The sequence below is a fragment of the Sinohyriopsis cumingii genome, chromosome 11 (genome assembly GCF_028554795.1).
Source record: "Sinohyriopsis cumingii isolate HCF-2022 chromosome 11, ASM2855479v2, whole genome shotgun sequence".
NCBI lineage: Eukaryota > Metazoa > Mollusca > Bivalvia > Unionida > Unionidae > Sinohyriopsis > Sinohyriopsis cumingii.
In genome coordinates this window covers 170310-195487 of record NC_142971.1, presented here as the reverse complement: position 1 = coordinate 195487, position 25178 = coordinate 170310, and the positions used below count along the sequence as shown (strand labels likewise).

At 32.6% G+C, this 25178-nt stretch overlaps 1 protein-coding gene across 1 annotated transcript in view; it reads left to right on the top strand.

Moving 5' to 3' along the window:
• The first annotated feature begins 1559 nt into the window (after positions 1-1559).
• The window catches only part of LOC149787452 (protein mono-ADP-ribosyltransferase PARP3-like), a 35258-nt gene continuing 11639 nt past the window's right edge, over positions 1560-25178 (top strand). Inside the window, exons 1-9 of the mRNA XM_089975593.1 lie at positions 1560-1661; positions 2334-2531; positions 3530-3655; positions 5214-5396; positions 7724-7850; positions 12463-12683; positions 16979-17041; positions 19126-19218; positions 21229-21312. Of these exons, the coding sequence (XP_089831719.1) occupies positions 2337-2531; positions 3530-3655; positions 5214-5396; positions 7724-7850; positions 12463-12683; positions 16979-17041; positions 19126-19218; positions 21229-21312 (1092 nt within the window). The 5' untranslated portion in view covers positions 1560-1661; positions 2334-2336. The remainder of the gene's footprint in view (positions 1662-2333; positions 2532-3529; positions 3656-5213; positions 5397-7723; positions 7851-12462; positions 12684-16978; positions 17042-19125; positions 19219-21228; positions 21313-25178) is intronic.

Sequence of the window (25178 nt, the reverse complement as noted above, 5' to 3'; positions counted from 1 at the left end):
AACCTAGTTTAATGGATATTATCTTGACATGGACGTCCTTCAATAAAGAGCACGGGCCCACGCAGGGCCAACGGGGTGGGGGGGGGTGGGGGGTGGTGGTCAACCGTAGATATATCTCTGGGGCCCGGGCACTTAAGGGGGCCTGGGCCGAACATCACTTTTAAATTTTATAAAAGAAAATTTGTGTTTGAACAAGAACAATAGCCCCAGGTGTTTCTTACCCAAGGGCCCGTGATCGCTCTCTACGGCCCTGGGCCCACGTGGAATTATATTTGACTTGAGAGCAATGCAGTCAGGTGAGTGATATAAAGTACACTTTTGTCTCCTGTTTTATCTACTGCTCCTTGTTTAATTTTGTAAAATTTTCAATATGATTGGCAACGCAGGAATCCCATGTTGTTCTCATCAGTGTTGGCCATTTCCTTTTTGTAGTGTAAGCCTTAATCAAATTAGCTTTGAAATATCATTTGACAGCAAAAGTAATCAGATATTCCACACTGGACTAGAGATGATACTCACCAACTGCTGGTTTATGTTATACATTCACTAGGGTTTAAGTTCCATGGGAAATATACTCTCAGGGCAGTCTTTACTCCCCTTCCTAGTTTGTATTGATGTTTTGTATTTAATAAATAGTATAAAACGCCTTCTGCAGTTATTTTTCAATAACAAATAACATTACACTTTCAACCATCCGCAGTTTGTTACCGTCGATATTATTGATACGTACCAAAAATAAGCTTAGAAATTCGGAACATTGTATCAGTTACATTCCATTGGAAAAATACTTTTGATGTGCCGCAATTTGCATCAAACACCTCTTTTAATTTCTCTGAAGGGTTTGGAGTTTTCAAATTTACACAACAACAACAAAAAAGCAACAAAAAAAGACAACAACAACAAGAAACAAACAACAAAATAACAAACAAACAACAACAACAACAAAAACATAAAAAAAAAATAAAAAAAAACATGTGCCACAAGACACATTGTATATCTTGCTAAAACTTTCAAAGGGTCACTGTTTCTTGAAGAGAACATTCCCGGGAAAATTCCCTTTCAGTAATGTTATATCAGTATGTGCACTTAGCTCAGGTTTCTAACTTTTAATTGCACTATTAATATCATATAACGTTATATTTTATATTCAGTTGAATTAAATATCTGGTTTAACATAAAACAACAAAAAAAGTCAACTGTGTTCACGACTTACTCCAGTCGCTTAATATTGAATTCATTAATCCAAGTTATTGCTTTAGCGACGTACACCTAGATATATATTTCTAAAGACATGAGGTTGGCTAAGTTTCCCTTCTGCGACGTTAGCTATCAAAAGACTACAAAGTTTGTGAACGTTCCATGTTTATAATTCAAAATTTTCATTGGGGCATATTATTTACAGCAGGTACGAAGCAAATATACGCTCAATCGGGCCTTTATATAACAATTCTAGCTGCACATAATGAATATCGACCATAAGCTTTATTTATTCATCGCACCGTGGTGACGGCGTCGAGATAATTTGTATGCTAAGTTATTTCCCTCGAAGAGGCAAGTTTCAGCTAGTGCGTAAGATCAAAAGTAAATGAACCGTTGATATCACCATTGTCTTGATTGAGGTGTAGACGAGTACTACAGCGTAGAAGATATATAGTAAGCAGGTAAACTAATATGTATGTCCTATTTATTGTATAGGAATTCATGCAGTGTAAACAAAATGTAATGTCTTTCCCAATGACAGGACACACTCTCTCTCTCTCTCTCTCTCTCTCTCTCCATGCGGGTGTTTTGCAGAAAGAAACAAAAAAAAAAAAAAAAAAAAAAAAAAAAAAAAAAAAAAAACATGGGTGCGCTGTGCTCAGATTGCAAAGACTGTATACAATAGTTACATTATTTATTTTGTAATTTTACTGCCTGCATTAGAGAATAAAACAATAAAACTGCTATGTATGATATTTATTGTTCATTTGTACATTCTGTACAGAAGTAAATCACCTTGTGTCATTTATGGGGGGAAAAGTCTCTAAGACAGCCATGCAATCACACATTTTAAAATGAATTGCATTTTATTCCTTGTACAAAGCAGGTTCTCAAACTGAAGTCAGTGAACAGAATAGTCCTGTCAATTGCACCTGTCAGGTTGTTTGGCGGCGTCAATCATGGCAAATAACTAGACAAAAATTCTGAGGTGAACTATAATATTACACACACACACACACACGTGCATGTCTGTGCATAATTATGCATGTATATATGTATTTTTATATCTGCAGGTAGCTGTCTAGCTACTTACCTGCATTTATGCATAATTGTCATTTTATGATCCATTTCAGAAAATGCCACCAAAAAGGAAGGCAGCAGCCATTAAAGCTGGTGGCAAAAAGACTAAGAAGGAAGATGTGACAGAGGAAGACAGAAACACAAAGCCAAAGACTTTGAAGGATGCCATTCAAAGGCTGAAGGCATCTGACAAATTAAAGAAGAAAGCTCACAAGCCAGATGAATATTTTCATTTTTCTCAAAAAGCAACTGTAAGAATGGATGCTGTTTATGTATTTCCATTTTCTTTGACTGAGTCACAACACAGGTTTGAGAATTAATGAATTTGAGCTTATGGGTATAAAAGTTAGAATATATAGTCTTTGTTTTCAATCGACAAATAATTGCACTATCTGATGTACTTTTTGTGTCAAGATTTTATAACTTTTGTTGTCATATATATATTGGCATGATAATGATCATGATGCTTAAAATGCGGTCTCCTTGCATCAATTTTTTTGTTGTTGCTACATTCACAAAATACCCCATCAAATTTAAAAAACAGCAATTTGTTCCAAACCATGAAGTAATCTACCCAGTGTGTGAAATTCTTATTTAGGCTTCAGTTATCCGAGTATTTGCCTTCACTCAAAGCAGTTTGTACTCCCCTACCCCTATCCTCAGCCCGAGATTTTAAAAACGAAAAATAACAGATAAAATAGTACACAAAACTTAGTAAGTTAATTTATGAAATAATAATTTCTGACCTGATTATGTTCAGAGGGCCCCTAACATTGTCATCTTCTTACTTACTGTCCATTTCCAATTGCTGGAACAGTCTATTTTCAGTTGCTGGAACAGCCCATTTTCATTAAAAACTGTCTTCTACAACCAGTATTTGCAATGTCTAGTTTCCATACTCTTATTATATAAAAAAAACCCAGAAGAAATGAAAAGGTACAACACACAAACTTTGTATTCAAAGGATGAAGCTCTCACAGTAATACAGTATTGTTAGCTTGTCAAGAAGGGCAAACAACATTACATCTATCGTCCGAAATAATAGACTTGCCCTAGCAAATATGGTGATTGTGTTAGTAAAGAAACTCCCATTTGTTTTCAAACATTAAAATGATTACAGTGCTGTAGTTCCCAGATTGTCGATCAGGTTAGTACTTATAAATTGATGAATAAAATTACAAAGTTTTGTTCATTTTTAGATCCCTAATGCCTTTAGCATTTTTAAAATGTTTATAATTAATTTCTTCAGGTTGTAGACGACTATGACTGTATGCTAAATCAGACCAATATTGGACACAACAATAACAAGTTCTATGTGATCCAGGTGCTCCAAGCAGGAACAAAGTATTATGCCTGGACCAGATGGGGCAGAGTGGTAAGTAGATGTCTATACTGCTATCAGATTGGTCAAGCAAGACTGCATGATGGAACAGATGGTGCACTGATAGCATTGTGTAATAATACAACACTGTGAGAATTTCATAGATTTAACATTTTAGTGGACAAAGATGAAAAATTGCAACCAGCATGTATTTATTCACTTTCTCTTGATGGCCAGAATGGCAGTAAGATCACAAGTTTTTAAAGTTTTAGTTGAATTTGAAAACATTTCCTTAACATCTAGATAAAATCTGTATCATTAGGCAAATTAAAGACAACTTATTCAGCAGCAAGATCACTTGCCCCTTTTACATGGGGATCAAACCTTATTTTAAATTTTTTATCTCAAACATTCAGTGCACATGTTTGTGAGGTCACCAGATATTGATATATTTTGTACACAATATTTCTATTAAATAATTAACCATGTAGATCCATGCCTGTCTCTTAAATGTAATGTCTTTTAATGATATGTCATATAGTGAGAGAGTGCTGAATTTAAAACAATGTATTACAAGTACCTGATCTGCTCTACATATGTCAGACAGTTAGACATAGAGTAGTTGAATATTTGTTTATTTACTTATTTACTTTTTCATATTGTCAGTCATACGTATGAAACCATTTTTATAATATTAGGCACAAAAAAATGTGTTTCCAATTGGCTGACCATCCCTGTATTTTGTTGCCAACTCTAGCACTTTTTTTTTAAATTCCCAAAATTGATTTTTTTCATCTAATTGAGCTGGTTTAGCCAAGTTTTTAGTACATTATATATACTTAACATATTTACAATATTTTTTAAAAATTTCAAAACTTTTTAACCAAAGTATACCTTACTACCGTAATTTTAAAACCGGTGCAATAGGAAAGACGCATATTTTGGGGGCCATAGGGATATAAGTGTATGTATGATAATAAGTTAGGAACTTCATCTACACTGTAGTGTGACAATTTTTGTATAAAACACACAGATGAAAATAATTGGGTAATTTATCTCCAGTTAAGTGCAAATTGTGTAGGAGCAAGGATGACATTTAAGTAAATTTGTCAAAAAACTTTGTTTATTTCACTAGCAAATCAGGCTAAACAAAATTATACAAAAATCAGACTAAACAAAATTATACAAAGACTGATAACATATGAGCCATTAATGTTACTCAGGTAATCTTGATACAATAATAATTTATTTATGTATATCATTATTTCTGTTTGCATTAAATGTTAACAACAGCTGATAAACAAACACAGATATATATTGTTATCAATAAATTTAAGGTTATTTTTCACTTGTCCCTGAAGCACTTTGTTTTCATTCTGAAATCAGCACTGAATTCATTAATTTTTGGTGTAATTAATTTTCATGGTTATGGGAAAATTACATTTTGTAGCTCCATATGTTAATATTTGTAGGTTAGGCAAGGGGTCCTATTGTTTCCACAGAAAGATAATTGTTCATTGGGTCTTTTAATAATATAGAAAAGTTGGTTCCCATAAAAGTAAGATATTTCAGGCAATTTACAGAGTGTGTGCCAGTTATATTTATTTTACAGGGAGAGGTAGGTGCTAATGCCGTGAAGGGTCCCACAGATAAGGCCTCTGCTATTAAGGACTTTGAGAAGAAGTTTTCTGACAAGACTAGGAACAAATGGGCAAACAGGGACTCTTTTGAGCCAGTTCCTGGAAAATATACCCTAATAGAGATGGCTAGTGAGGAGGATGTGGTGGATGCACCAGTAAGTCATTGTGATTGAAACTACTAGACTCTCAGGGTTTCAGGATGAGGAGACCTGAACTCTTTACTCATGGACTTCAGGAATCCCCATTGTATTTCTGAGAGACCCTGGCATAAACTGATGACTTTCAAAAGGATAGAAAGGAAAATGAAAAGTATAAGGTCATTGTTGTATCTGGATTAAATTATAAGATCAAATTTGAGATAAACTATTTTTCAGTAATTGTCCAAAAACCTCTACATCATACTGCACTTTACCACCTGTAAGCTAGTTTTTCAAATGAGTTAGTTTATTTTCCTTTTTCCTGTTCTTTGAATTAACAGATGTGTGTATAGCATTCTGGTTATTGAAGTCTGGAAGTACAGAATGACCCTCCATCAATCATATTAATGTATTCACTGTTTGACTGGTTGGAACTGTGCTGCTTTGCAGTCATCACTTTTCATTCTAAATGCAAAGAGTTTTCTCAGCTGTGTTTGGGATTGCCTTTTTTGCATAGCACATCAACCCACAACAGGAACTAAGTGATCAGATTAAATTCATGAGGGAGAGAGTATCTACTGATACTGTATAAGTAGTGCCAGGTCAAAGTCACATATACTGAAGTAGCAGTTATCATCATCATCATCATTATCATCATCATCATCATTAATAGTATTATTATTAATATTATTACTATTATTGTTTTGTTGTATATTAATGGTTAAATAGTATTGTTCAACTCAGACTCTGAGGTTACTTTCTGGATTTTCACCAATTTAAACCCCATTCAAACAACAAACAGTATCGTTTATTCCCCCAAACTCTTGCAGGTGCTTACATATGCATTTCAAAGAACATAGGTTTCTTTAAGTCATTAGATCAAAGAAAAATTAACCATTAATTAGTCACCCTGGCTTATTGTCTATTTTACTAAGTCTAGCCATTTTGCAGGCTGGCTATGATTGATGAATGATCAAACATATATAAGAGCTACATCATGGGAGAAAATTCAGCATGTCATGGGGACACATTAAACGGAAATAAATTTCTTCCTCAGGCAATTTCATGCATATTTTACCCAGAAGCCCAGGTCCCAGTGATTCATGAGTCCATTCTAGTTAATCATCTTCTATTTATTGGATTGAAACACTTTTCTAATCCCATCATGTAAGCAAGTTATTGTAGACCATTCAGAATCTCCTGTCCAAGATGCACTGGTTAAATATTTGCTGATTTTTCTGGTGCTTGTTGCCATTGGTGTAAATTTTACTTGTTTTTGTCCCCCACCATGACTGTGGTAGATATGTACTGTTTACCCTTGTCCATTGAACTGTCTGTAATACATGACTAGCTTTTGCTTTATGGTCATTTCAGATGATGTGGTACCAACATCCATATTCCATGAACACATTTCTAAAGGAGAGTTGTTTTATTTTCATTTACTCAAATTATTGCATGTTTGCTTTTCAGAAACTTAAAGGGTGCTTTCGAGAATTTGCGGTATTTATTAAATGTAAGAAGAGAGAGATTAAGAAAGTGATATATAGTGTTGCCTTGAGATGTTGTTTTGATGAAAAGTTTATTAAATATTTTTTTATTTCTTTTTACAGTTTTGATTTAGCACATATAGTTATAAACTTAATATGTCGTATGGCTTTCCATGTTAGGGAGGTAGTGCTTACTTAGCCTGTAGTCAAGTCCCCCCTCCCCCGAACTGTGGTTGAAAGTAGCATGGCAGGCATCATTGTCTTCAGATTCAGTTGTAAAACATTTTAAATACATCTTACAACCTCAAGCTGTATCATCCAAGGTTCTGATTTAACACTAGATATAGATTTGTATCATGTCATACCAAAAACTGCATTGCTACCTGTATATATAAAAGATTTTGTCAACCCTTATAATTGGTAATGATGATAGTAAACTTTACTTCTGGACATGGAGCACCAGGTGATTTAAAGAAGTATAAGATAGAAATATACAATCTTTCCTTAGCTCAAACATAAATATATACTAATATATTTTGCCTTGTTTATCCAGATTACAAGCCAAGAAATGAACCACATGTACAAATTGTGATATTGTTTGAAGCTTCATCTTGATAATAATAATAATAATAATAATAATAATAATAAAGACTTTATTTAGAGAAGGTAACTCAGTTAGTTACAGAACTAATGTACCTTGAGGCCTTGATTATGAACAGTTTCAATTAAGCAATGTATTACTGTATTTACAGTTGCATAAGCAGATAAAAAAGTTGTAATTATACTTTATATGGTTGATAACCAAGATAGTTTATATGCCAGTTCTATAAGTAACAGAAATATCAAATTCTTTTTCAGGCAGAATCAACCAGCACACTGAATGAAAATGTGAAAGACTGTACTCTTGATAAAGAAACCCAGGAACTGGTACAGCTTATTTTTGATAATGATATGTTTAGTGATGCAATGAAGAAATTTGATATTGGTAAGTTTTCTGGAATCAAAAATTATTGTTGTGTATTACATTGTGTTATTTACAGGGTTAATACATCTTGCAAAGTTTGCTCAAAGTAAATGAATTTAAGGATAATTAGTTCTCTGTAATAGAAATAAGCATTAAGTTCCTCCACAATAAAAAATTATAAGTATCATGAAATTTAATTATAATCCTTTTAATATTCATGCTTTGGTTGAACCCGACTCAGCAAAAGCTCACTAAAGCGAATAGTTTTACATTTGTATGTGTGTCCATCTGTCCATACATAATTTATGATAAATCATAGATCAAGCTCAGTGTTAAAATTAGCTCATTGTTAAAGTCTTTTAATTTTTTGGCTAAATCAAAGGTAGGCTTAAAAACATCTTTTGTTACAAAATGCATAAAGTAATGTCTTTCATTTATCTGTAGGAAACAACAGTAGCTGATACAGATAAATCAAGGAAGATTTATCTCTTGTATAATTCATTGCACAAGTCGATAGTTTTGACCTTTGACATGCACTCCACATCATCTTATCAACTGAAAAATAGAGTATTCGTTAGTGGAGGTTGGGTCAATGTCTTCATATGGACAACCATTATTTATAGTCTGAACTTTTTCTATTACTCTACATCTAACTCTCATATGAATTAAACTATACAAAAATCCCATTTGACTTCTCTCCACATCAACATATCACCCTAAAAGTTTGGTAATTTATGGCCATGGATATAGCAGTTATTATTAGCACTATAATGAGTTTTATGGTATAACTGGTATTTTCAAGTATTCTGATCAAATTATACGTATAAAGATTCATTTATTGTTCTTTTCTTTGTTACATCTAAAAATCCTTGATACCAGAGGGATGCCTTTTATCTTTTTAAAGAAACTTCCTTTTCCTGTTGACATTGATTCTAGTATAAAGTCTCTGCTCATTCTCTCTGATCTTAATTGCCCCTCTGTAGAAATTAGACGCAAAATTCACTTATGGGTTTTTTGCTGGCTTCCCAAAAATATTTCGTTGGTAACACAGGGATATTGTTTTCTTTTTAAAGAAAGTCCCATTGTCTGTTGCATTGATTGCAGTATAAAGCAGAGAGGGTTCTCACAAAGTATGAGATTCTACTCTAGTTCCATTCAGTTATATGCTATATATATTTAATTTGCATTGTTTGCTAGTTATTTTCTTTTATTGTTTCATTATGTGCTATTGTATTGAAACATCATATGCTGGACTTAACCTTGTCAAAAATTTTCAAGTTTATTTTCCACAATAATAGAATTATTGATTTTTTTGTTCTATAAAGAACTAATACATAGCTAAACTATTATATATTTGTATTGGTTTAATATCAATATCATTATTAATAGAAGTGAACCTATTTATTTGGATTTGAGTCAAGGTTGTTGGAATTCCCCTACAATTTACCTGGTGTACATGACATAGTCCAGGTTATATATTACAATTTTAGTAACATACTTCTAATTATAATTAACAATTTTTTTTGTAAACATTACAAAGTTTTTAGAAGGTTATTTTCCATTAGGTAATTTTGTTTTATAGATACTGTTAATTGTGACCAGAGGTCAAGTAGAAGACTGTGTTACAGGCAATATTATTTATTCATGCTTTAAGATCTAGCATAATCAAATTGTATTATTGTTGTGTCCAATAGTTCATTTGGACCTGAATTTATTTCATCAAATTATTCAGTTCAAGTGATTTTTCTCTGGAAATAAAGAGTGCTCATACATAACTAATATTCTTTGACAAAGACATTGACTGGGATTTATTGTGAATCCAAACCTGGAATTATATTACTTTTTCAAAAAAAGACAGTTGGTGCAACAACACAATACAGACCACCACATGTACATCAACACCTAGAACATTGGACTTAATTTATATTTTTTTCTATCAGAACATTTATTATTAGGATTTTTGTTTGTAATTCTAGGATTATACACTGTATGGGATTTAATCTGCAATACCATGAGTTTTTTTTCTTCACATTTTCACTTTGTATTCTAGGGAAATAAATTATTTGTAAAATTTTACAAAGCTTGTTGAATTTCACACTTTTCTGTTACTTATTTTAAGGGCATAGACTCATAAGATATATAAGCCATCAATTTGTAGAAAGAAAAAGAAAACAATGGAGAATGTATGATGATGATATTAATCTTTATAATTGCTGAAACTCTATTTGTCACGGTAAAACAAATTAATTATATCTTCAAACAACAACATTTTAAGTAAATTAACTATGGTAAATAATGGGTTTGGACTGAGCAGTACCAATTATAAGATTTGTTCTATATTGTGGACAATAGTGAAACATCCATATTGGTTTCTTTTTCAGATACATTACACAATCATGATACCTTAGGATTACACAGATACATTACACAATCATGATACCTTAGGATTACACAGATACATTACACAATCATGTTACCTTAGGAATACACAGATACATTACACAATCATGATACCTTAGGAATACACAGATACATTACACAATCATGATACCTTAAGAATACACAGATACATTACACAATCATGATACCTTGGGAATACAACCACTACCTCGCAAATCTAGCCATTCCATTATTGTTTTTAGCCAAAAAGTGCTAAAAGTTACATGTCCACCTAAGAGTGATCTTCCCTTGGATAGATTATTGCGCTATATATAGATTATTGCGCTATATACCATTCATACTTAAGTTATTACTTTAGCTCATGCTAGACTAATCACGATCTTTCAATTTGTGCCTTTTGCTATGTCTGTAGTGATTTTAAGGATTTTTTCATACGTGGAAGCATACTTCTTCTTTACTTTAGTATATATCTCTTTTTCTATCCAAAACAAAGAATTCACCCTTATTAGCATAATTTCATCTTATGATGTACATGTTGGTGCCATTTTAGTTACTTGCCAAATGGTCTTGTGGATGTCAGTTCTAAGTTTATTACTTTATTCAGTAAATGAAATCTGTCAGTACATCATGTATTTAAAAAGTTCTGAGTATATGTGTACCATACAACAAAGTTCTTATTACTGAACAGTTCATCTGTACATCCGCTCAAAAGTACCCCCATGCATGTCTACACACTTTATCAACCTGAATATTAAATTATTAAAGCCACTTTGTATTCATTTTTTGGCACATTGTTCATGCACCAGAAAACTGCACTTCCAAACAAACAGCAACTTTCAGATCATCTGTCCTTCAGTGAATCTTTGAAAACAGGATTTGGAAAAACTCAGAGCTAAATCAGGCTGTATGGAGAATGTGGCAAACTTTGGATGCTGTCCACATTGAGGACATCTGCCATGATTTAGGTTCTGGAGAATCGCCATGGAGTAGATGCATACTTCAGGTACTTAAGTGTGCAAAAATTGCTCTGGTAGTATTGCATAAATTTGAAAAACTTTGGAGGCACAACAATGTCCAGTGACACTAGTAGAATCAGGCATTGGTACCTGGATGACTGGGCCTTTTGCATAAAAAAATAATATGTATAAAACTCTCTTGACAGCCCGATTACATCAAGTGATTTGTGGTCGCTGCTGTTTATCATCTATCAAAAGATTTAATCAGGTTCCAGAAGGTAAATCCGAGTTACAGCACCTGTGACAATCTCATTCTAATGCCTCTGGTCACTCTTTTTTTATAATTGGTGAGTAGCTGTTTGGTAATTTCAACTCGAGATGGCTTTTCATCAGTTGTCAACAAATACGTGCCACATCTTGCACAAACCTTCTGATGATTTATGACTACTCTAGATGTGAACAAGATGCCGTTTAAATGATTTATGACTACCGGTACTTTTAGATGTGAAGAAGGTGCCATTTGTCATTTTATTAGATGATTTATGACTACTTTTAGATGTGAAGAAGATGCCATTTTATTAGATGATTTATGACTACTTTTAGATGTGAAAAAGATGCCATTTTATTAGATGATTTAGATTTATGACTACTTTTTGATGTGAAGAAGATGCCATTTTGTTAGATGATCTATGACTACTTTTAGACATGAAGAAGATGCCATTTGTCATTTTAAATGATGATTTATGACTACTTTTAGATGATTTATGACAATTTTTAGATGATTTATGACTACTTTTAGATGTGAAGAAGATGCCATTTTATTAGATGATTTATGACTACTTTTAGATGTGAAGAAGATGCCATTTTATTAGATGATTTAGATTTATGACTACTTTTTGATGTGAAGAAGATGCCATTTTGTTAGATGATCTATGACTACTTTTAGATGTGAAGAAGATCCCATTTGCCATTTTAAATGATGATTTATGATTACTTTTAGATGATTTATGACAATTTTTAGATGATTTATGACTACTTTTAGATGTGAAGAAGATGCCATTTTAAATGATGATTTATGACTACTTTTAGATGTGAAGAAGATGCCATTTTATTAGATGATTTATGACTACTTTTAGATGTGAAGAAGATGCCATTTTATTAGATGATTTATGACTACTTTTAGATGTGAAGAAGATGCCATTTTATTAGATGATTTATGACTACTTTTAGATGTGAAGAAGATGCCATTTTATTAGATGATTTATGACTACTTTTAGATGTGAAGAAGATGCCATTGGGCAAGCTCAGTAAGACACAGATTGCTAAAGGATTCGAAGTTTTGGATGAGATAGAGAAGGAACTGAATGCAAAGAAGACCTCCAAGCTTAATGAGTTGTCATCCAGGTTTTACACAGTAATACCTCATGATTTTGGCAGGAAAGTGCCACCAGTAATCAACGATGTGGAAACATTGAGGCAAAAGATGGACATGCTTTTGGTAGGTCTGATCTTGAGATTGCTGGACAGATTGTGCTATCAAATTATAATTTTACTTTATCGTGTAATAAATCGGATTAAAGATCATTTTCATGAAATATCTTTACTCTGGTACCTCAGCCTATTATTTGTTACCATTAGATTTGAGAATGAACTCTACATTTTAATTTTCCAATTTAGAAAACACATGTGCCATATTCATTTAAGTCCATTTTAAGTAAATATGAATTAGTTTTTAGCTTTACATCAGATCTTAGAGTTATTTTCTATATGATTAGTTCTTGTTCATTGTCATCTTTTTTTCTTGCCAGAGGTATAAGGTTTGTTTCTTCAAAAAGGTGTTTCTCATAATAAGTTTTGCTGATATTTCATGGAAGGTTTTCCTGCTTATCAGTTTGAAAATAGTTATAAGGAAAATAAAAACACATTTACTACACAGCTTTAGTTCTACAATAGTTTTGTGATTTTGAATATTGGTTTGCTAATGATGGATTAGGATCTGCAATATAATTGTATTCAACCCTTGCTGACCTAATAGTTTTTTAATTTGTCACTGCCTTTATTACAGTACTTTTATTTTGGTAATTAGCATCAGTCCATTTGCATCCATGATAATTTTATATTTCCAGTATCCATGATAATTTTATGATGTTTTCAACATCCATGATACAGTGTGACCCCGCTATAACATGGTAGTTGGGAGCCATATAACCTGACCTCGTTATATACTGAACCGCGTTATAAGCAACCAGGTCAGTTAGCTGAAGAAAATGTACCCCCCCAAAAAAAAAACAATTGGGGTGAGTGGGGTGTGGGTAATAAATGCGGGCAGTAAAATACGTGTTTCATCTGCACAGTCACCATCTTAAATTGATGCATGTTAAATGAGAAATACACCTGTAGTGAAAACAGAGAAGACATAATATAATAGTTTATTTTATTTAGAGAACCATGAATTGGTACATACAGTAGTCCCCCTCTTATAAGGCCACCCCTAATGCAGCAGGGAAGTGGCCTTATAATGAGGGTGGCCTTTCTAGAGGGGGATGACCAATGCGAATAGTAAATACATATGAAGAAAGTCACGAATACATTTAATTCTAAAACATTTAATATTTTCATTAAAAAATCACATGCATGTTGTGAAATAAATGTAAACAAATTGTGTCATCATTTTCAAAAAAATGCTATGAATAACCATTGATATAGTTTTAAAACTGCTTTATAATTATGTTAAAGATCACATCATCTTCACTTTGTTGGTAACAGTCTAAAACACAAACCAGTCTCGTCACACTTAAAAATATCCTTGCTGTCATATTCCCTGCATATTTCGTTTAGTCTTTTGTTCCAATCTTCGACAACTTCATTATTGACATCAGCTGATTCTCTACTAAGGACAGAACACTTAATATTGTGTAGCACTTGAAATCTGTGCAACCATCCATTACTTGCGGTAAAGTCGTCATATCCCAATTCAACTGACAAAATTGTTACTTTTTCTTGTCATTCAAATCAGGATACAAACGTCTCCTGGTTCAAACAATCTTCCTTTCTCCATCCATTTCACCTTCCCACTTCTGCAGAATTGTTTCAATATCTTTCACGATATTGTTCATCTGAGTCTTTCCGACATCAGTTTTCTGCAAGGATTCCCCTCCCCCCCCCCCTTTGAGTCAGGTGAATTAATTTCACTTTCTCTTCTAAACAGAATTTTTCTTTTCCTCGATGACATGTTGATCTTTTTGCAGTAAGTTATTCATGTTGCCAGCTACAATACTGATAAAACACTTTTGTATGCATCTAAACAAATTGCCGTGTTTTTAAAGGAAGTGATCTTGTCACGTGATTCGTTAGTCACAGTCTGGTACCCTATTGTGTTTATACATTTCTTGAAACTAAGTGAGAGAAGCCAAAACGGCTTCGATATGTACCATTAACATCACGCAGATTTGACCTGGCGGCCGTTAGGATTTGTAAATTTGACAATTATTGTCAGTAGTAATAGCCACTAATTATCAAAGTGAACAAGCTCAACATCTTACTAAGGGAAGCTGTAAAGGATGACTTGGGTATTGTACATCGATACTGCCACTTCTCAGCTGTTACTACTGTTCAATAATTGTAATCTTAACAATTATCAGAGTGACTAAACCGGACATCTTATGATAACACAGCAGTAAGACTAATTGGATTACATATACTTACCCGTTTGTATGGATTAAAATTTAATTCTTTCTCGGTTTTTATGGAATAAATTTGGCTTCTCGTGAGGCGTAAATGATATAATATTGACCTTAGTGGTACATGTACTTTACTCAACACTTCTTTCAGTAACGAAAACCTGACATCGGGAAACAGAAATTGGATTACTTAACACATGTTATGAATAAAATACTGGTTCTGGATACATATTCAAATAAAATGCGTCTGCTTGTGAGGGGTAAATTTTATATTATTGCATTAATATGCTGGCCTCTGGTCGCATTAGCCAGGTGGCCTTTCGCGAGGGGTACTTTTGAACACAAACTCGTCGGTGCCAACGGATTCTGGCCGTAAGGAGCGGGTGGCCGCTGGTCAGGGGGCCGTTCAAGAGGGTGACCACTGTATACGTGAATCCTGTTTATATATAAATGTCTAATGTATAGCATGAATAGAGTATCAACACTGTATACTCACCTGCGAACCTCATCATCTACATTGAATCCACAATATAAGTGATTCCATCGAAAATATTCACACACACAACTTTAAAATATTTAATAATTTTGTAACAGGTCATATTGGTCTGAATTCAGTGGAAAAACATAGCACAATCACGTAACGAATGACGAAGCACATTTACTTTTCAGTACGTTCCAAGTCGGTAAAAGTTAGTTTGCGTTTTAAGCCACTCTTGGTAGCATTTGTAAGCATAAACTTTTTCCCTACATAAAGGAAATTTTCACAGGACAGATAATGTGTTCCAGTCACATTGGAAAATGCAAAAATCCATCAGATTCCATCACTTTTATTTAAGTTTGGTACTGACTTCCTTTGAAGAAAAGTTCTTTGCTGTTATTGAAAAAGATTATAGTTGGCTTTCATTGATGAAGGGTGCATGCGCTATTGAAATCATCGCTAAAGGACAGTTTTGCCCATTTCTTATTGTGGCGGCAACATCAAATAATTGTATTGCATGATTGAGACTGATATTTTTTCCATTTGCTGAGTACGTTTTCATAACAGTCAGTGCTTCAAAGGTAATCTGTTTCCTTTGAAATTTCAGCAAATTATTTTATCTGGGTACATTTTTCAAAAGGAATTGGCCGTCTTTTAAACTATTCTAGTTACCGTCCCTCCATGCCTATTAAATAAACCAATAAGTAAGATGTATTGTTTTTTTTCACATTTGTGGTAGCAGCATGATGCTGCCTTCCACACATGCATCTGAAAATTAACAAAGGGTCAATGGACAATAGAGACACAGGTGTTCTGATGACAGAGATTATTACAGAAAATGTGAGTGTTCTGGAGGATTTAATTCTGAGTGAAAAGAAGAGGAATTTTACTTACCATCCACATACAAATGTCAATCTTTGTAAATATATTAATTACTAGCGAGTGGCCAAAAATCCAATGAAAGATAGATTAGGAGACAATGCCTCGTCTGGTTGATCTCCATTACCAGAAATGTCAACAACAAAAAAGCGGATATTTCACAACATACAGAACTCATGCTAGATGTCAAGATAAGCGGATTATGATATAACAATGCACTGTTTAGTTGGTTTGTCAATATGGACAAAGAATTTGTTTATGTAACAATAGATAAATTTCAGTGTGCATTTTATATCCAGTTTGCGGCTTCCTTTCATGGGGCTTCTGAATTTCTGCACTCCAAACCAATGGTTGTATATAAAAGTTTAAACAGCCAACAATGTCACCAATAAATAAAAAAAGCCACATGGTATATTTTGCAGCCGATACGGAAAAACAATCCGACATTGGCTAAGACCTATGCAATCCCAGAATAAACTTACTATGCGGTTTTTTGTCATACTTTTAAGAAGAAAAAAGTACTTTTTTATGTACGAGAAAAATAATATAAATTTTCAGGAGCCAAGCCACAATCGTCTTGTATTATTCATACGAGATCTCTTCCCCAAAATGATAACAAACTTTTTACGTTTTCAACATCCATGATAATTTTATGATATTTCCAATATGATTTTGGCCAATTGCATGTGTATCTTATACTTTCAATTTAGCTAACACATCACTTTTTCTAAAAGAAATATTCAATACTTTGTGCAGGTCCTTGGAGACATTGAGCTAGCCCAGAGTCTGCAGAAAGAAAAGGAACAAGTAGAGAAATCAGTGAGACCATTTTTATAGCTTATCTCCTCAGAGTCAGTCTTATGTTCTTTTATGTGCTGTATTCATTGACAATGTATTATGTATTTAAAAATGTTGCCAATGAAATCAATACAAGTAATTACTCCATTAGATGAAAGGTTTCTCCTTTTGAGTATCATATACATTCTTCTACACGTTTATATCATCTGGGTTTACACTGAAAATTTCATTGGGCAAAGAGCATCATGGGGTCATGTTGAAGAAAAATAACACTAGAATCAAATCAGTGAGGTGAGCTGCTTGCTTTACAAGATACACACAGCAACTGATGGTCGGTGGGAGGGCATAAGAACTATGACTGTCTCAATTTGAGGTGGTGTGCTCCACCTAGCACATGCAGCACAGTGAAATGGCAAAATGGTGCATGCGTAGTGGGATGTAATGTGTATTGTTAAATTTGTACAAGTTAAATTCACATAAGATGTGATTTTTCTGTAGTAAGAAAGATAGTTATCTAGCTTTGTTATATAAAGCTTGAAAATCAATGTTAGAAATATAGATTGACTGAAATTATCAAAATTTTAAACAATTGATTATCCAAGCAAGCCCTTTATGACATAAGCTATATGCATGTAAATCTTTCACATTAGTTTATTCACTTCTTAAGTTAATTCTACATTTCACAGCTGGTAAGGGAAGTCACTCTTATATATACAAAGTGCAACTTAGTCAAAGCATCTCTATATAAAACTTCCTTTCTCATTGAATTAATAATACACTGTTACATTTAGGGGCTTTAATTAACTACGAAGACAAAGTAAAACCCAGCAACCACTCAGCTTTCCAAAAATAAATCTATTGCCCAGAAATAAATAATGTGAAACAAAGCAAAAGAATTAAACATAACTTACAGTGTATGAATTCCTAGAATATTATCCTAAATTTTGCTATAAATTTGTCATTAATCTGGGACTATTCAAAGGTATTCCGAATGAAGGTCCTAATGTGCTTATGTGCTAGTGTGTTAACTCCGCTGAAGAATCGCAGTTAAATCCAAAAGTTTTTACTTCAGGGTAATCCTGTGCAAGTAGAATATGACCATAGTCCTTGAATAATTTCACATAATCTGACGAATTACTTAAATGTTCAAGACCTTGAATACTTTTACATAATCCACAGGTACTGTCTGTTTGAAATAAATGTTTTCCACTTTTCTAATTCAATAAATAAATTCTAAATATAAAATGATTTCCTCTCTCTCTCTCTCTTACAAAACTGGCATATAACTGTTGTGTAAAATATGTTGTGATTTAATTCTCTAATATAGTCACTATATGCACACCAAATCAATAAAACCTGAATCAGAGAATAGATTTTCAAACATTTAAATCATTATTATGTAAAATAACTTAACAGTCATGTTGTGACCATCTCTAATAAGGTATTGAGCCAATCAACAACTTGGGCATACATGATATCTCTACAGGACAAATGTACACTTAAGTCACATGATGTTTTCATGACCTATGTTCAAACTTATGCATGGTGTACTTAGACAAAAATAGTTGTTGACTTGACCTTTACAATCAGCCTTGACTTATGAATTGAAATTTCACACATATTGTACATGTACTTTTACTACAGTACAAGCCAGCCACTAAATTAAAGAATTAAATTATAAATGTCATAAACCTAAATGACTTAAATAAAACTATATTATAATTTAATGGATGATACAGATATCCATAACAACACAAACTGATACTCATTTACTGTCATTTACTTCCCATTAAAATCTGAATCATGTCCAAAAGTTACTGTTTCATTATGGAATTAAGAACATTCAAATTGTGTAAAAATATTTACTTGTTTTCTTTTCAGTTCCATTAACATACTTAATATTTATATTGATAGAAAAATCTACTGGTTTATTCACTCCTCTGGTCAAAATGTATAAATCTACTGGTTTGATGTCCAGGTTTTGTCACATATAGGCTTTATCTGGGATTTGCCTCTCTTTAGATGTGCTGTATAAACAGTGGACAGTTGTATGTACAAAATGTATCTTTATATGTAACTTAGTAATTCTTTTCTTACAATTTCAGGCAGAGGATGATTTGCCCCATCCACTGGATGTCAATTATGGACTGCTGAAATGCAAGCTGGAACTGCTGACACCCAAATCAAAGGAATTTAAAGTAAGTGTCTTGTTTTTTTGTGCTTTAATATGCAGGATGAGTCAACTTCCATGATTTCTATGTTAACATCATTACTGTTTTCAAGACAAATAAATTAAATGGTATATTCATGCATTTGTTTTGTTTTTGTACATAGGTATCTTTTTATGACATTACGCTTTAGAAAATTCCTTAATGCCAAGTTAATGTCACTTTAAATTTGACCATGCATGATTCCATAAAATGAAGAAGGCAAGTTTTGGCAACTTCCTTAGCAAGATATCACACTCAGAGTACAATGTTTTGAACCCTTCAGTGTGACAAACCCATGTATTAACATATAATAGCATTCCAAAGTGACATACCCATGTATTTCTGTATAATCACATTTCACTGTGACAAACCTATGTATTTCCATATAATCACATTTCAGTGTGACAAACCTATGTATTTCCATATAATCACATTTCAGTGTGACAGACCCATGTATTTCTATATAATCACATTTCAGTGCGACAAACCCATGTATTTTTTCTATAAAATCACATTTCATTGTGATAGACCCATGTATTTCTATATCATCTCATTTCAGTGTGACAGACCCATGTATTTCCATATAATCACATTTCAGTGTGACAAAAAACCTATGTATTTCCATATAATCACATTTCAGTGTGACAAACCCATGTATTTCTGTATAATCACATTTCAGTACGACAAACCTATGTATTTCTATATAATCACATTTCAGTGTGACAGACCCATGTATTTCTATATAATCACATTTCATTGTGACAAACCCATGTATTATTTCTATAAAATCACATTTCATTGTGATAGACCCATGTATTTCCATATAATCACATTTCAGTGTGTGACAGACCTATGTATTTCCATATAATCACATTTCAGTGTGACAGACCCATGTATTATTTCTATTAAATCACATTTCATTGTGATAGACCCATGTATTTCTATATAATCACATTTCATTGTGATAGACCCATGTATTTCTATATAATCACATTTCAGTGTGATAGACCCATGTATTTCTATATATTGTATTTAATTTATTTTATAATGGGTTAAATTAGTAATATCTTATCACCTATCTATTAGTGTTTAAACAGAACTTAAATGTACTCACTTTTAGTTGAAGTTTGCATACAATTTTGAATGCTAATTTTCCATATATCACTTCCCATTTTGTTTGCCATGTTTAAATACCTTGATACTCATGATAATGCACTGTTTAAATTCTTGTATTGTTTTTTGCTTGACAGTAAGAAGCATTCTTAAATCTGGTTTGTGACAATCAACTCGGTATCACAGAGCTCCATGAAAGGGCATAAACTAGTGAGAGTATGTTGCGACTGAGATAACAAGAAGAAAAAAATGATTAAAAACAGGGTTATATAGTGGACAGAAACATATTCAGATTTGTTTGATTGAAATTTGAGAAAATAATATGTACTAAATGAAATGTGCATCATGTTAACTTGTGTATTTTTCTAATAAATGTTCAAGTCCTGTTTATTTCCAGTTTTCAACAAAATGAAACAGAAAATATTTACATTATTTTGTCATATGCATTGCATGATATTGCCTTTAAGATGAAGTATTCTGTCCCTGTAATACAGCTTATTAATGATTCTTTATCTGTTGTGAGTGCTGAAAGAATAATGGTCTATATCAGTCAAAGCATCCCACCACATTATATTGGATGTCATTTGCAATGGCAATGTAGTCATTTGTATTGACCATCTCAGTAAAGGCAGAAAATTTGGTTTGTTCATAAAATACTTTATGAAAAACATCACATACTCTTAGAAGTGATATGATAAAATAATCCTAGAGCCATCAAATGATTGGTTTGTGCCTCCTAAATCATGAAAAAATTTGATTAAATGTTTAAAGTTGAAGATAACCTGATTTGTGCAGTCAAGTGAGTTATTAGATACATTACATACTTGGCTGAATTTTCACCAATATTAGTTCAGATTAATAGTATCAGTTTATATCTGTTTGTAGATACTGGAGACATACACAAAAAACACAAAAAGCCGACCCGGGCCAAAAATTAAGTATATTTGGAGAGTTGACCGGGATGGAGAAGTAAGAATAAAGAAGATTGTTTAAAAATTTTATTGGATCATAAACTGATGACATTAGTTAAATAATAAATGTTACAAGTCACATGTAGTGACCCATGTATTGTATAATAGAGCTAAGTGCCATAACAAATTTTGTACTGTGGTATAGCATGGTATTTCTGAACATATTGTGATACATACCAAAGTATGTCACAATTACATTAGGGACCAACAATTTAATGTTCTGGGGCAGTGTCCTGGCACATTATTTTTTCCATCTGTCAAACGCTGTACAAAAATATCTTGTTCTGATTTATAACAAAATAACACCATATTATGTCCATTACATCGCTCAAGGATTTTTTAAAAAATTATCTTGAGATAAAAGAAAATAGAAAATCTCAGCTTAAAAGAGAATTGCAGCCTTTCCTAACAAAATTAAATGATTAGTACCTTATAGTATATGAACTTGCTACATGTATGCTAATTCTTGTATAAGTTGTAACCTAAAAACTGTAACTAAGTGGGATGATCAAACTTATACTATAGATGTCACCCAGTGAAAGACATTGTGCTGACATTAGAGAGCTTGTTGATAAAATTAGGAAGTGTTGACACTGTTGCCTACATTTTACTAGCTACACTATTGATATAATAGGCAAAGAAACTTTGAGTGGGATGCCAACACCTGCTAAAGATATTTATAGGAGTCAGGCAGTAAGCATCCAGTAGACACGAAATACATTTAACAAAATATTTAATGGACGTGGGAAATTACATAAAGTTCAGAACAGAAATCAATTGCTGTCCTGAAAATCATAGGTTGGTTTGCAGTCTTACAAAGTAATACATGTTTTAATACATTAACATACACTAGTAAATAAATAAAAAAGTGATATATATTTTTAAATCAGAATTTATTTACAAAAGTTTGATTTAATCCAAGTAGTTTTCACAGCATCCTGTTTGGCCACCTTACTGTCGTACATGACTTGCGTTAAATAAGGGATTAAAAAGTCATAAATATGATTATATTTGTAATATTCAAAATTAATTTGTGTCAAATACACTGTTCTGTAAAAAGAAAATTTGGAACGAGATTTCTTGGGAATTTCTGTACATTCCTTACTGGTGCAAACTACTAACTTTCAGTGTCAGTACAATAAAAATGTACTTTGGTATGTACCACCAGAAAAAAATACCATGCTAGACCAGAAATACAGCACACCTCTCTTCTACAGGGAGTTGTATAAAATGTCTCATGTCTCATAATCTTTAGTTTTATATTCTATTTAGAACACAATGTCAGAAAATGTGCTGACATTGCTGTGTAATTTTGCTGAATGTCATATAATAGTCGAAATGATTTTTGTATAGTCATGACCCTGAGAAATGTCAACGTAATGTGTTGATTGTTTTAAGCAAATCACATTGCTTCTTTTTCATTATTAGAATGAGAATTATTTCTGGGCTTTAAACTTAATAGATTTTATTGTACAGTACAAGGATGGTAAATTTATTTTCTTGAAACTATGTGAAATAGGATTTTAGATTTAACTGTCCTTTTTAGTTCTGGCTGTCTTGAAATCAGAATGCAGTAAACTCAGGCAAAACATCGCCAGATGAATCTTATATTTGTATCACTAAACTCATTTTACTCATTTCTTATTATGAAATGGGTGCCTAGAATGACACTCTCGTAGCGAGGTTTACATATGGCTCACAGGAAGCAATCAAACTTCCATTGTAAGTAAGGTTCTCACACCGCACTGTTGTACCACATTCTTTTGGTGCTATAAACAAGAAATTACAAATAAAAAACAATAATTTACCTGCTAATGCAAGTTTCCTTACGTAAATATTTATTTATCATTTATCTCCAATCCTGTATTCAGGGAATATTGTAAATGATGGCAGGAATCTCTAAGAGAACATACTGTGTCTGCCACAATATAGAACGAGCTTTTCATATTCTCTTGGCAAATCATGTAATGTTCTGTACAGGGGCCCAAACAGAGTATGAAATGAACATGATGTCAGTAATAACACACCACATTGTCATGTGCAGCAGAAAACCTAAAGTTAACAGTTTTAAAAAATTAAATATTTACAATCATGATGAGCCTATAATAATAATGATAATAATAATAATAATAATAATGATGATGATGATAATAATAATAATAATGATAATAAAGACTTAATGTAGAGAAGGTAATTCAATTAGTTACAGAACTAATCTACCTTGAGGTTTTCTAGCTGTTATATACAATATATACAGTATATACAACATGATTTGAAAAGTCTGTCCTGACACTAAATAATTAGGTGATTCTAAAAATCAAAATATCAAGCTTCTAACATATGCACAGACATCTGTGAAGACATAAAGATATATAAAATATAAAATATCATCCTGCTTTGAAAAATTCAACTGTGAAAATGATGCAAAATTACAGAAAAGCAGGCGGTATTTATTTTACTAGAACTGTTCTGTTTATCTAAGATTTCATCTATTTGAGACACTGATTATGAAAAGAAGAAATGTTAGGAGCCTGCCTTATTTCACTGAGAATGTTGTTCCATGCCAGGAGACCAGTATATTGAAGATTTGTTTTTAAAAACAATTATTTTTTTTGCCTTGGCATAATGTCATTTTTACTTCTAACTGACCCTAAATTTGGAGAACCATCAGCATCTCTTTGGTGAAAGATACTGTTTAGTTAGACAGGAATGGCTTTTCTGGATACTTTATACATCGATTTGGCCTTCTAAGAAATATTCTCTCATGTATTGTTAAAATCTTTATATTATTCATTGCATCCTGAAAATTGTCTATACTTTGATCTAGAATTAAATGGCAAGCCCTTTTTGGAGTCTTAAAAGTGTTATTATGTTTGAATTAGAGGTATTATCCCAAATATATTACAGTAGTCCAGATAAGGCTGAATATAACTTTTATAAAAGATGACCCTATACTGAAGAGGAATGTATGTTTTCATTTTCCTCAGTAGCCAAAGATAAGAATTAACTTCTTTCAAAAGATGTTTAATGTGAATGGACCAGGTAAGATTGTTATCTACGAATACACCAATAATTTTATCATGAGAGTCATATTAAGGCTCACATTGTCAAATAGAACCTGGATTTTGTCGCTATCTAGCCTTGTTTATTTTGGTTGCATTTAACTAGTAGGGCTTTCATTTTTTCTGTATTTATGATTGTACTGTTTTCCTTGCACCATACTTGAGTCTGTTTAGAGCATCTTCTAAATTGTTTCAAGTACTGTTTTGGGTTTACTCATCTCAGACAGTGTAGTATCATCTGCATAGAGGTCATTGGAAGAAATTTAAGTTCCTAACTTACGAGGCAAGTCATTGATAGAATGATTAACAGAGGTCTGAAGATAGAGCCCTGTGGTACTCCACAATTCATATTTTTACTTTGAGAAAGTTGACCATTTAAAGATACTTTTTGCACTCTATCAGTAAGAAGTAAACCAGTTTAGGGAGTTTTCACGGCATTGATAGATTTTTAAATTATCAAGCAAACTTTCATGGTCTACAAGATCAAAAGCTTTATGAAAATCAACCATAATGGTGCCTATCATTTCTCCTTTATCTAATGCTTTCAGCCATTTTTCAATCAAAGATACAAGTGCAGTTTCACAGGAGTGATTCTGTTGCAAGTCAGACTAATTATCATGAATAAGATCATAGGTTTTCAAACAGTTGAGAAAATAATCATTTACACGTTTTTCTAGTAATTTGGAAAGACAAGGAAGGATAGAGATAGGTCTGTAGTTATTTATGTCATCTTTTGTTCCCGCTTTATGCAATGGTATAACCTTGGCAGTTTTCCATGTTTGTGGAAATTTATTAGACCTAA